The following is a 13,626-nucleotide window of genomic DNA, read 5'->3' on the forward strand; positions in this document are numbered from 1 at the left end:
GTGAACCTGAGCACTTCGTGGAAAACAAATGACTGTATTTGTTGCCAATAATAAAGGAAAAATTAAAATTTTAGAAAACTGTAACAACCATTGTGAGCTTGATAGTTTCCCAATACTTACACTTTGCTGATGAAATTGACGGTAATGTCAATGTATGTGGTTTTGAAATTGTATAACTAAAGGTGCTAACATTTGGGAGATTGGCATAACTCAGTGAACCAATGTTTTCCAAATGACCAATGTATGATGTTAGAACGTCGCACATGGATAGAAGATCTATTCAAAGTACAACACAAATGAATGAATTATAACAGAGTACAAAAAGTTTATTGGCATGATTTCAGATTCCACATTACAACTAATCTTTAAGAAACCAAACCCTATTGAGGTGTCATCCCCATGATTATGTTACGTTATGTAAGATTCCGTCTTGCTAGCCATCATGCTTTAGAGATCCTCCTTGCTGGCTTGATGAAGTAATCAGCCAGGATGGGACGTTCCACATGATATGGAACTGCAAGTGACCTCTAGGAAAGGAAGGTGACCTCTAGGAGCTGAGAGTGGCCTCCAGCTCATAGCCAGTAAAAGCTAGGGCTTTCAGTCCTACAGCTGCAAGGAATGAATACTGCCAACCACCTGAGTGAGCTCAGAATCCGATTCTTTCCAGTCAAGCCTCCTGAGAATGCAGCCTAGCTTTCATCTCTATCGTAGCTGGTGAGACTCGAAGAGGACTCAGCTAAGTGGTACCAAGGTTCCTGACCCATAGAAACTGTGATATGATAAATGTATGAGAAAGGAAGAAAAATAGAAACAAATCATCACTGTCGGATCTGCATGTAGCATACAGAAAGCTTATCTATAAGCACCTGGAAAAGCTTTTAAAATGCTCCTCCTTCTTCCAGCTACTTATCTATGCGAGGCAGGATTTTCTTCGTATATTTCAACCAAAACAACATATTGCAACAGAGTGAAAAAGCAAGCAGGCACATTTGAGAATCCAGCTATCTAATAAGCAAGCATCAAAGAGACTGGCAAAAACGTTACACGGTGCCACTCTTCTCAATAAATCTTTTCTTTTCCTTTGAAAAATACAGTTATTTTCATGACAACAAGTAATCTTGTTATGGGATCGTTATCCTAAATCAATTAAATATATTTTTTAATTTCTCAGTTAATTTAATTTCTGATATGGTAAATATAGATAGGTACAATCTGCATAGAAAAGCTCTTTCAGGTCCTGTAAAAGGGAAGAGTCAATAAGGGCGTTGAAACCAGCAAGTCTGAGAACTGCTGCAATGTATCTATTTCCTCTAACTCTGCTTCCATGTGCCTATTTCCTTTATCTCTCCCTCTCCCTTCTTTCATTTATCTAGATTTTATCCATTTTTCACATCGGGCCATTCCAGGGAACTGTGAGTTCTCTCCCTTAATGCGTGGAGAACTCATCTGGCCCCTGGCTGTTGCTTTCTTTTCAGTAAGTATACACGTCTCTCCAACTGGATTGTGAAGCCCTGAAGGAAAGGGACTGTGTATGGCACAGAACAGGTGCTCAAAAACTCTCTAATTATACACTGAAGAGGAATTCAATTCATACAAGCCCCTGGGCTTCACCAATGCTCGAGGAAACCAGAACACAAAGGGCGTGGGATGAGGTGGAATTTAAGACAAACATGAGTCTCAATAAGGTACCTGAAGAGGCAGCTAAGAACAAGGGCATTGATGCTGAAATGCAGTGAAGGTAGCAGCAAGTGATATCAGACCAAAAGACCTTTACTTCTCAATAAAACAGGAAGCAAGTTATCTGTGGACCATTTTGGAGCAAAAACTTGAGGAACAAAGAGAGCAACACTATGGGGAAGGCAACAGGGAATCAACAGAATTTTCTCAATGTCTTATTGTAAAAGCAGTGAAAATGCATTAAAATGCATTAAACTGAATAGCAATTGTTATGAGCTGAACATAACAATTCAGCCCCGCCCCCCAAGGCTATGTTGAAGTCCCTTGGTACCTTGTGAATGTGACCTTATTTAGAAACAAGGTCTTACAGATGTAAATATCTTAAGTGAGGTTATTAGGGTGAGCCCTAATCTGATGTGATTTGTGTTTTTATAAGAAGAGAAGAGACCCAGAGGGAAGATGGCCATGTAAAGATGAAGGCAGAGCCTGGAGTTATGCTGCCACAAGCTGAGGAATGTCTGGGCCCAGAAGAAGCTGGAAGGGACAAGGAAGGCTCGTCTCTGGAGGCTTCCAAGGGGGCATGAGCCTGCCAACACATTGATTTTGAACCTCTAGGCTCCAGAGCTGCGAAAAAAAACTGGTTGTTTTAAGCCACCCAGTGAAAAAAAATTGGTTGTTTTAAGCCACCCGGTTTGGCCACCCAGCTTGTGGTACTTTGCCACTGTGGTCCTAGGAAACGAATACAGCAACAGAAGGCTTCACTGTCCATAGTCACAGTCCCACGTAGCCCTCCCTGCTCACCCACAGACAAAAGTGAAAGAAAAGGCAGAAAGATCTGAAATGCAAATTTAGTAGGAGCAACCAAAAAAAAAGTTTTGTTTTGTTTTTTTTTCTAGAGATTTCTGAAGTGCAGTTTTGTTTTTTCAAGGTTCTGGGAAAATGTCTCTGATCAAACACTGCTGTCAAAACTCAAGCCCACTGAGTCTCTATAAATGTGCCTATAAATACAGACAAGGACTATTTATCCATCTTGCATTTCCTCAACCCTCTGCTACAAAAGGAAGTAATCCAGAACCTAATATTTAAAGTTACCAATACTACGACTATGTCATGATGAAAGAAATATGGGAGGGCAAGTGAAACTCTTTCAACTTCTCCAAGATTTTATCAAGCCACCTGAACTTCTGGGCCAAGGTGACTCTGAGCTCACGTGCCGGCCATTCACAAGTGTCAAGATCTTATAAATCTTATCTGTATGAGATACTTGGCATTAAAGCCCACAGACTGTAATTTAAACCCTTTTAACACATACCTGATGTTAGGAATTTATCTTCAGCCTCACACTTTATCTCAACCCAGAAAAACAATGGGACCCTGTGGAGATTTCTAGAGTCATCTGACTTGATGATCCATCCAGGACTCCCTAAACATCAGGTAGACCCAGTGGTTTTCTAACTATGGTCCCTAACCCATTAGTGGGCAGTGAAATCAATTCAGTATCTCCCAACTACATTTTTTAAAAAACAATAGAATAAAAAATAAGAGGGCATCATTTATAATAAGGGTAAGCATCCTCCTGAAACTTATTTCATTTGAATACATGTGTTGTGGGTACTGGGTCATAAAGGAAAAACCATTACTGCTGTATTTATCAGTCCGTGTCCTGGCAAGAAACAGATGGTTCGCTCAAATTAGGCACTTAGAACTTTAATAAAGAAACTATTTATAAAGGTTTGCCCAGGGTTAAGGGAAAACATTAAGGGATAGCACTCCTAAGTACTGAGGCCTTGCCATCACCTGGTACCCAAGGGGCCACGGAAAGGAGTGGATGCAATACAGCGGAGAGAGGCATGCAGGGAGGGCTGCCTGATGGGAGCTGTGTCCTTTGGTAACGGGAAGCCGCTGACCCACAATGACCTGGCAAGAAGGGAGCTGCCTCGCGCTGGGACCTCTCCCATGGCTGACCCCAACGAGACACCAGATAGCAGGAGAGTTTACACTGCTCAGCCTCCCAGGTCACAGGCGTGGGTCTGGAGCGGCAAACAGAGGGCTTTCAGCCACTGTGACTCCATCACAAAAGTCTGGAAGCCATCAATACAGTTCACACCGTCATCAACTCAGTCTGACCACTTTTATTTCTGGACGCCACATTTTTTCCACATCTGCCCTCAATCCCAATCTTGAATCAAGGCTCTAATCCAATGTCAAAGCGCTGATGCAAAAGACTGGCGCTTTTATGAACTCATGATTTATGATCTCAGCTGGGCCCTCAAACACTCCCGTCCACGCTCAGCCTCCCACCTCTCCTACCCCCACCTACGGGGCTCCTGGAGGGCACAGACCGTGTCCCACTGGTCTCCGGATCCCCAGGCCGCAATGCCTGGAATGCAGGTGGAGTCACTGAACTGTCCATTAATGGTGAACAGGGAAGCCTCAGGCGGCTCCCTCTCCCTCATTTCCACCCATACTTCCCTTGCCACAGAGGGTCGGCTCCTAAGTCTCATTTCTTGGCCCCTGAAGTTTCCAAGCCCATTTCCTCTTCTGCTTCAATATGTCTAGCCTCCACTTCCACAGCCAGGGCGTGGACCAGTTCTCCACCTCCAGTCCCAGCTCCCTTTGTCTCCATCCTCCAGGATAATCGACAGAGAAAAGAAAACCAAACACTATCACCACCCCACCCGGAGCGCCTCACTGGGTCCTCATGCTCTTAAGGCAGTCATAGTGAAGGCCTCCTGGCCTGGACCCGGCCTCCCCGTTACAGACTCCTTCCTCCCCTTCCCTCCCACAGTCAGCCTGAGGAAACTTTCCATAATGCCATTCTCTTCCCACACCCCCGGAAACCTGGTACACCTTCAGTCAGAGGCAGACTGCTTCTCTCTCCCCCGCTGTCTCCCCAGTACCCTCCCCACCCTTACTGCCCTGCAGATGTCCATTCCCTGCCCAGGTATAATTCCCAGTGAAACCAGCATGACTTCCCCATCTCTCCTCGCTCCAAAGTCAAAGTCAACCACTCCCTCTGTCCACCACCCCAGGGCCGCTCTACCACACTGTGTTGCTTATTTACATTCTTTTCTCTGCCCTTTTAGTCTGTAAAACTGATGGAGCAGGGACTGTGCCTTATTTTATGCTATATCTCCAGCACAAAACACAATGCTTGACCCAATGTCACTCCGTAAAATCTTCTCTGAAGTGACATTTGGATTGTTAAAAGCAACCGTAGCAAAGCATCCACTACTGGGGGCTCTGACTAAGGCCTCGCTGAATACGCGACATACTTTTTCAAGTAAGAGGTTGCAGTCATTACCCATCATTCTTAAGTCAGGTACCCCACTCTCTCCACATCCCTTCCCCAAAACAGGCCACCTATCTATAAACAGGGAGGAGTACAAATTATGTCTAGACATCCCTTGTCAGAAGCCCATCTTTGCTTAGAGGTTACTCTTTCTAGGGTTCGTGTCTCAAATAAAGAACAGTAGCGAGACTTGCTCTAGGTCTCCCCAAAAAGGTTTCAGAAGTCTATTATCAGAGCTCCCCACATACCCTTAACTTCTGCCTCACATGAAGCAACAGAATGGGTCTGATCATTTCCCCTGCCAGTGTGGTTCTCTGGTCTTGCTGAGAGTGGTCTAGCCAAAGAGTTGCAGACATCTCTTCTGTTATCTGCCTCCATCACCAAGTGATGCCCCACCAGCTCCTCCTCCAGGGCCCAGGACCACCTGATGAGTTTAAGAGCCTCACCCGAGGCAGAGGACAGGCGCAGGACGGGGCATATTTACCTGGATGATACTTGGCACTGCATCTGATAGAGACTCACTTTAGAGTGAAACCTTTTTAAACATCCTGTCCTCTTGGTATCCCACAATTCCATCTCATTGCAACCCAAAGAGCGAGAGTCCGTCAAGCAAAAGAACAGTGGGGCCCCGAGATGGGAGGCAGACCTCATTCGGCAGCCCCAAGATGCAGATACAGTGCCTTTCAAAAATAACGGATCCGGGCTTCCCTGGTGGCGCAGTGGTTGAGAGTCCGCCTGCCGAGGCAGGGGACACGGGTTCGTGCCCCGGTCCGGGAAGATCCAACATGCCACAGAGCGGCTGGGCCCGTGAGCCATGGCCGCTGAGCCTGCAAGTCCGGAGCCTGTGCTCCGCAACGGGAGAGGACACAACAGTGAGATGCCCGCGTACCGCAAAAAAAAAAATAAAGAATAAAAATTAAAAAATAACGGATCCACCCAAATTGAGATAGTCCACAATCATTTTTAAAATCCACATGAAATTAATGAATAAAATGCTGAAAATCAAACATTGTTCAAATATATGGGACAGCATGGCACAAATCTTCATGAAACAAAAACATATGATGTCCCTTCACTGACAATCCAGAACTGCCAAGCACTCAGTCTCAAAACTCTACAAAGTGTCAGAATTTGAAGCTGCTATTAAAGACAATCAGTGTGGCAGATATAACGGACCACTAAGCTACTGCCTACAGCACATGTGGATGTGATGAGGTACTGGAAGGTAATCAAGAGAAAAGTCGCATTTAGACTTTCTTTTTAAAACGACACCACATTTAAAGATTTCAAACTTACAAAACATTGTGTTGAATACAAGGTCATTTTCATTTTTATGAAAGAAAACGATGTGAAATTTGATATAATTTCACGAGCATCTCTGGTATACATACTATATATCAAGTACTGTGCTAAAAATGGGGATAGGAAAATAAATAAGACTCATTCTTTGTTCTTGAATAGTCCACAGTAGAGTAAGGGAGGCAAGATGATTGCATTATGTGGCAGAGCCCAGCTAGTCGCTCTCCTATGTCCAAGCGGACTACTTTCCCAGGCCACTGCATCTAGACGGTGCACATGGCCAGTCTCACCAGTAGAGTGCTGACACAAAAGTGATGTCTGCCACTTCCAGGCCAGACCCCACGCCTCCTGTGGCATCCTCCACACTCTCTTTATTCATCAGTTAGCACAGTGCAGGGGATCTGCAGAAAATGCCAAAGCCAAAAGGAACAGTGGGCAGCTGGTTGTATGGGTCAGAGCCCGCACCTCCCACCCAGAAAGAGAACCCTTTGCTGGGATAAACCACTGTCCTTCGGGGGCTGTCTATTAAGTTGCTAGACCCTGACCAATAGACAGTATAATGTAAGATGTAGTTTTCAAAACGAAAGCACAGCATAGGGAGCTCTAGGAAAACAAGAATGTGGCCCCCCAAGTGATGGTGACAAGGAAAGGGAGGGAGGGAATTCCTAGAGAAGAGGCAACTGGAGACTCATCCCAAAAGATGAGCAGGATTTACCTGGGGTGGGGGAAAATGTGACAGAATACTATGTTGCATGTATGAATTTAAAGGGTACAAAGGAATAGAGAAGATACTGGACCGGTAAGCAAAGTGGGTTTTCACCTAAAAGCAATGTAGAGCCATTCAAATATTCCCAGCAATACTCCAGACATGATCAGATTTGCAGCTGTAAAGTCCTCAATGGAGAACAGTTCGGAAGAGTTGGGAGCTAGGAAAGGCAGAAAGGCCAGGTACTGGTCTGCTGCAGTTCCCCATGGTAGGAATGAGAAACGCAAGGTTTGGTGCAGAAAAGAGGAAGCAGATCAAAGAGATAGCATGTGGAAGCATCAAAGGAACTTTCTGACCAACTAGACAAGTGGTAGAATATGGAGGATGAGAGGTCATCAAGGAATGAAGGATTTCCAGGTTTCTGGATTAGATAACCAGGTGAATGGTGGCACCAGAAATGGAGGAACAGGCTACACGAGAATGGGGAGAAGCAGATGTACGGAGAACAGGCCGGGCTCGAACTGTACGTGGGACATCAAGGAGGTGAAGTCCACAAGCTGGTGGATATTGAGTTCTATAGCAAGTACAAGGCTAGAGGTGTGTGCCTGAGGGTAGCTGAAGCCATGGAATGGATGAGATCCAACTGAAAGAAAGGCCAGAACCCTGAGGCGCCAGCACACAAGGAAACAGTATTGAGAGCACCTGCAAAGACACAGAAGAGAAAGACATGTTTAAAAATCCTGGCGGGGCTTCCCTGGTGGCGCAGTGGTTGAGAGTCTGCCTGCCAATGCAGGGGACATGGGTTTGTGCCCCGGTTCGGGAGGATCCTACATGCCGCAGAGCGGCTGGGCCCGTGAGCCATGGCCACTGAGCCTGTGCGTCCGGAGCCTGTGCTCCACAACGGGAGGGGCCACAGCAGTGGGAGGCCCGCATACGGCAAAAAAAAGAAAAAAAAAAAAATCCTGGAAAGCTCATGGGTAAAGAGTTTCAAAAGATGAGATATCATCAAAAATAAGGACTGAAAACTAACCATGGGTTTTAGCTGTCAGATCTTAATAATCTTGTTGAGAGCATTTTAGCTGGAGAATAACTTACACTCAGCTATTGGGAAAGGTAATAATGGAGACTAGAGCATAATTATTCCTTCTAAAGAGGTGTCCTCAGCTCCAGCTGATGGTTGCCATGTGGGAAAGTAAAGCCCAGTATTCTCAGAGCTTCTGGTTGTTTTTTCCCTAAAAGAAGACAGAACTCTGGATTTTTCCATGAAATCTCAAAATATTTAAACATGGCAACTAAGTCAAAATATAACACTGAGCAGAACTTAAAAAACATGTCTGTGGGTCATAGCAGGCCCCAGGAGCCCTGTGTTTGCAAACTCAGAGGCTGCTCAATGCAAGTCAAGTAAAAGAACCAAAACCAAGTTAGAAACATGTGCCTTGTTGATGGTGAGTCAGTCCTATCCACGTGCTGGAAAGAGTATCTAGTCCACACATTGGGAGAGGAGAGGACTGAATAGGATATAAAGCACTCTAGTCAGTCAGTGCCCAATAAACTGAAAAGCATTCTGGGAATCCAATGTGGTATACATCTAGCTTATGCGCACAGGAAACTTAAAATCTGGAAATGAGACATCCAAAGCTGAAAAATTCAGGAATTCAAGAATTCTAATTTATTCCTCCAGGTTAGTCCCATACAATATCATACCAGATTCTCGTTACTGCACAGATTCTTAGATTGATCTCACAATTCATCAATAAAGATAATTGCTCTTATCTTCATTCAGATCCAGGAAGCTGATCTCAACTTGCAAAACAAACAAATTATTCCAAATATCTGAATACAGAGGAGATTCATTTTGAAAGTCAATCAGATGTTTCTTTACTTAAAAAAAAACACTATCCTCATACATACAGATCCGCAAATCTTCTTAAAAATTCCATCATACCCACTACCCCATGAACTCAACTTTCATATTATCTCATTCAACTCCTGAACTCACACACACACACTATACACTCATTTACACTTTTGTTACTAAACAAATCTTTCCCTTATTTACTTACATATAAAATGAATGTTCAATTTAATAAGTTATTTGAGCACCTGCTGTGAGAATTCATTCAGGGTAGGAGTGGAAAGACAGTTGCTAATAACAGGTTGGTCCGTAGGTGTCTAAGACATAGTACCTGCCATCAAATGAGTTTAAAAATCAAATTAGTTCAGTGATACCAAAAGATTAGTGGTAGTAGATTAGTGGCTCTCAACCCTGGCTGGGCACTTGTATCATCTGGACTTTTTTTTTGAATACCTATGCCCAGGCTCCACTCCAAACCCACTGAATGAGGATCTTAGAGAAAGGGACTCAGGCATTTGTATTATTTAAAATGTTAAATGTTAAAATTAGAGGTAACTAATGATCAGCCAGGGTTGAGAACCCTGCAGGATATGGCTCAATTACCCATTCATCTGTGACACGTAATTCTGATGATTAATTAATTACTCAATGGTCCCCACCTTGACTACTTAAGACCATCTCCTCTCCACTAACTACTTAACTGCATTGGATTTAGAGTCTTGGACAATGACAAACTACCAGGATCCAAAGACAAGCAACCCCATAATTCTTGCCCCTTGGTCAATTCACCTCACCAGTAGAGTTCATCAAATGGCAGGGAGGGGGAGGCCACAGGAACCTCAAAGTCCCAGATTTCAGAACATAATTAAAGCCTTCCCCAAAGCTCCCTCCGTCTCTTCAGCATCTTACCTACTTCTGGCCTTATCTGATGCTGATTCAGCTGGCTCCCCACATTCCACAAATACCAGTTTCCTTTGTTTCTTCTCAGTTGGAGGTGGCTACTTCTCTGCTGCTGCCCACAAAATCCAGAATGGCTTCCTTGGGCTTCACTTACCGTTCAAAGTGTACAAACCTCAACTCTATCCTCAATCTTGACATCTGCCTTTCTCCCATCTAAATTATTCAGGGCCCCGGAAGAAACGGGCTTAATTTACATTCATGTTCCCGCTAAACTTGTTTCTTTACCTCTTAACCCCTCTACCTGTATACCTCAGAGATCTTACCCAATTTTTCCATTTGTAATTAGACTGAGGAAGATCCTACATACTTGATGCAAATCCTGCAATACTTGTCACAGAAATTAGACTTCTCCCTATAACATAGAGACCTATACTGTAAAAGATAAAATCAGGAGGAGTTTGTGGATGTCCCATCCCTTTGCAAGAAACACAACTGCTATCATTAGGTTGATAGGTTACTGCAGCAGTTTGTAGGTGGAATCGTCTTTTTAAAACAAACTCTAAAGAAATAAATTAGATAAATTACACTGCATAATGACCTACTAGCCTGTGTATTAATGACTGAGAGTAAGGACCTGGAGACATAGTTCCTGGGTTCAAATCCCAATTCCACCATGCACTAGTCATATTTCTGTGTTTCTTTTTCCCCCACCTGTAAAATGGGGATATTAGTACCTAGCTCATGGAGTCAGTCATTTAATATATGTAAGGCACCTAGAACAGTGCCTGCACCAAGTAAGCACAGTTCATGTTTATTGTTGTGTTATTACTACTGAGTAAGAGCTTAAAACCTTGCTGTCCAGGGAAACAAGCCTTTTAAGTCTTTCACCTATTTAAAGACATTGAATTTATGCCAAACTGTTTTCCAAATTGAATTTTGACATTTCTGGTCTTTTCCCATCATTTTCTAAATTCAATGGATAAAAGCATGGAATTTATCAGAGTATTTCTTGACATTTTAGTTCCATTAGGAATACCATTTAATATTAGTTAAGCCTTATTATGATTACAATGCTATTTAAAATGAAACTATGAGAGAGGAATATTTTGGGAAGGAAAAACATCACTTGCCAGTTATTAAATTGAGATTTTAAAAGCCGAAGAAGGGAGCAAGAGTTTTTAAGTTGCAGGTGGCCTTTAAATGTCACATTCACTAATATATAAATGTAAACACAGAAAAATGTAATGTCTGGTAATAACAGTAAACTGATCAATACAATTATATTATGGGATATGTGATATTATAAATTATACTTTCAGTCCAGAATATCAATAGCTTTTTAACACCTTTTAAGATCAAATTACAATGCATTAAATATCATACAGTTAGTTCCCCATGTGTTATTTATAAGCTTATAGCTTACTTCTATTACTTGGACAGCTCCAAGTATTAAACTTCTAAATATACAAAGTTTTAGAGATAAATTATTTTTAATAATAATTAAAAATAAGTTTATCATCTCAATAAACCAATCCTTCAATGAGATCTACTTTAATAATTTGCCTAGAATAACGCTGTTAGGTTTAACCCTAGCTTACTTTAGGGAAATATGATTTCAAGAACAACTGGTTACTTGTGTAAACCTCAGTTTTCAACTGAATTACACAATATAATCAGCACACTACTGTAACAACGGAAGAAAAACCATTGGGTAAATATTCATATAGTCATACAGGCCACTTTGATTATTTTCTCTCTGCCTCAATTCCATTAGTAAAGAGTCCGGCTTCTGAGATTATATTTTAGATATTAACAGATCATTCACTATGCTCTTCTCCAACTCTTGGCTGTTCAAGGCAACATACACATGTATTTATCCAGGGTGGAATTTTTTCCTATATAATAATTCTTAGTAGAGGCACAGAGGTGCAAGAGATTTTCTTAAAAGCCTCAACTGTATATTTAGAAGAAACACAATTACTTTTATGCCTTGCATAACCTAAAAGAAATTACATCTTTCCATTCTCGAAACTGGCCAACTCACCATTTCAACAGTTCTCACAGCACGAGAACAAATATTAAGAGAATCATTGACCTCTAAAGCAAGAGTTTATGACTTGTCCTGTTTGAGGAGGATTTGGGGCAAACAAGATATCCCATTTGAGGATTCAAAAAGATAAAAAGATGCTCTTGGATGCCTTCATTTAAAATTTCCATTAAAGAAGAAACAGAGGCCCAGCATGTTACCCAAAAATACGAGTTCCAGAGGCCAGCTAGGTCTTCTGAACATTTAAGCGTGCATTGCACACTTAAAAACACTCTTCCAGAGTTCCACTTAATTTTCACTTGCTCCTGACTTCAGGGACAGAGCTGGGGACACTCTTTGTCATCATTTCAATAGTCACCCGGGACCTGACACAGCCCACACACTTAGTAAATGTTGATAGACTGTGTGGTGTTAAAGTAAAAATAGCAAAGTGCAGACTGGTTGGTGTAAGCACACAGCATCCTTCCACCTGAGCTCCTGCCTTAGTCACTGAGGGAAGCCAGCTCACGTGGCTGAAATTCCAAGGGCTCCATCAGTTATAACTTCCGAGTATCTGATACTTGAACCAATCAACTTTCTAACCCAAAGAGTAGACGTAGGGCGGGCCTTAGGACATCAAAAATCACACCTGAGGTTAGCAGCACCTTCAAGCGTTCCCTTGAGATCTGTTCGCTCAAACAACTTCTAAAGCAGTGTTTGTCAAACTTCAGTGGCCAGTGCAATCACCTGGGAGCTTGTTGAAAAGCAGACTCTGAAGCCGTGGGCTTGGACTGGGTCACCAGATGGTGCCTTTCTAACGAGCCCCCGAGTGATTCTCATGCTGCGGTACCCACGCCACCCTTGGACAAGCAAGGCCCTTAAACGCCCAGGTCAGTTATATTAGCAACATCCAGAAGTTGCGGCCACAGGTCGTGAAAAATCAGGTCGCCCAGGTGCTCTGCGTCCCCCAAGCGTCGCCACCCTGTCCTCTGGGCACCTGGCAGGTGCCGAGGCCGCGGAGCGCTCCCGGGGAGCCCGCTCGCAGCCGCGCCCCCTCCTCCGCCCCTCCCGCGCGCTCCCCGCGCCGCGCCCACCTTCTCCCGGGTCTTCAGGTACCGCTGCAGCGCCTGCTGCGTGAGCTCCCGGACGTGCAGCTGGCCCTCCTTGCAGGGCACCACGATTCCGGTCCTGCCGAAGCACACGGTCACTTTCATCCTGGCCCCCGGCGACCACACCGGGCTGGGCCGGGCCGAACAGGTGTCTGGGCCGGCCGGCGCGGCCCCACTCTCGGGGGCCGCCGGGCGCGGGCGGGCACAGAGACCCCGGGGCGCCTCTCCCCGGCGCCCCTCAGGGCCAGGGGCTCTGTTCGCCCTGGGCAGGCGGCCGCCAGCGGGCGGGAATCGGAGAGGAGGCGGCAGCGGGGAGGGCTACCTCCCAGGTAGCGGGGGGGGGCAGGGGACGCCGCGGTCCAGGGGCCCGGCTGCTCCTACCGCTCCTGCTCCGGCGCGGGCCCGGCCCAGGCGGCTGCTCCCCGCCCGCCAAAGCGAAACTGCCGGCCCGGCCCGGCCCTGGCCCTGGCGGCGGCGGCGGCTGCGGCGGCGGCGGCGGGGCCGGCCTCAGGCCGCGGGCTGGAGTGGGCGGCGGCGGCGGCTCGCGGGGCCGGAGTTGGGAGGAAACTTTTGCGCCGGCTCCCAACTCCTCCGCGGCGCGTCTCACTCTGGGCTCCCGCGGCCCCAGGGCCAGCCTGGGCCCGGCTCTTAAAGGGGCCGCGGCGCTCCCCGGGCCGCGCAGTGCACTCGGCGGTTCGGGGCGGGGGCCGTGCGGGGCGGTAACCGGAGCCCGGAGACTTCGTCCCCTCCCTCGGTCTCTCC

General features: G+C 45.3%; 1 protein-coding gene across 2 annotated transcripts in view; it reads right to left on the bottom strand.

Moving 5' to 3' along the window:
* The window catches only part of PARD3B (par-3 family cell polarity regulator beta), a gene marked incomplete at its 5' end in the record, with an annotated part of 1,039,339 nt that extends 1,026,370 nt beyond the window's left edge, over nucleotides 1–12,969 (bottom strand). For both annotated transcript variants that reach the window (XM_082658175.1, XM_082658174.1), the window contains one exon: nucleotides 12,850–12,969. In XM_082658175.1, coding sequence (XP_082514301.1) covers nucleotides 12,850–12,969 — 120 coding nt within the window. The remainder of the gene's footprint in view (nucleotides 1–12,849) is intronic.
* Between the last annotated feature and the right edge of the window lie 657 nt (nucleotides 12,970–13,626).

The sequence above is a fragment of the Grampus griseus genome (assembly GCF_964374135.1).
Source record: "Grampus griseus genome assembly, chromosome: 7".
NCBI lineage: Eukaryota > Metazoa > Chordata > Mammalia > Artiodactyla > Delphinidae > Grampus > Grampus griseus.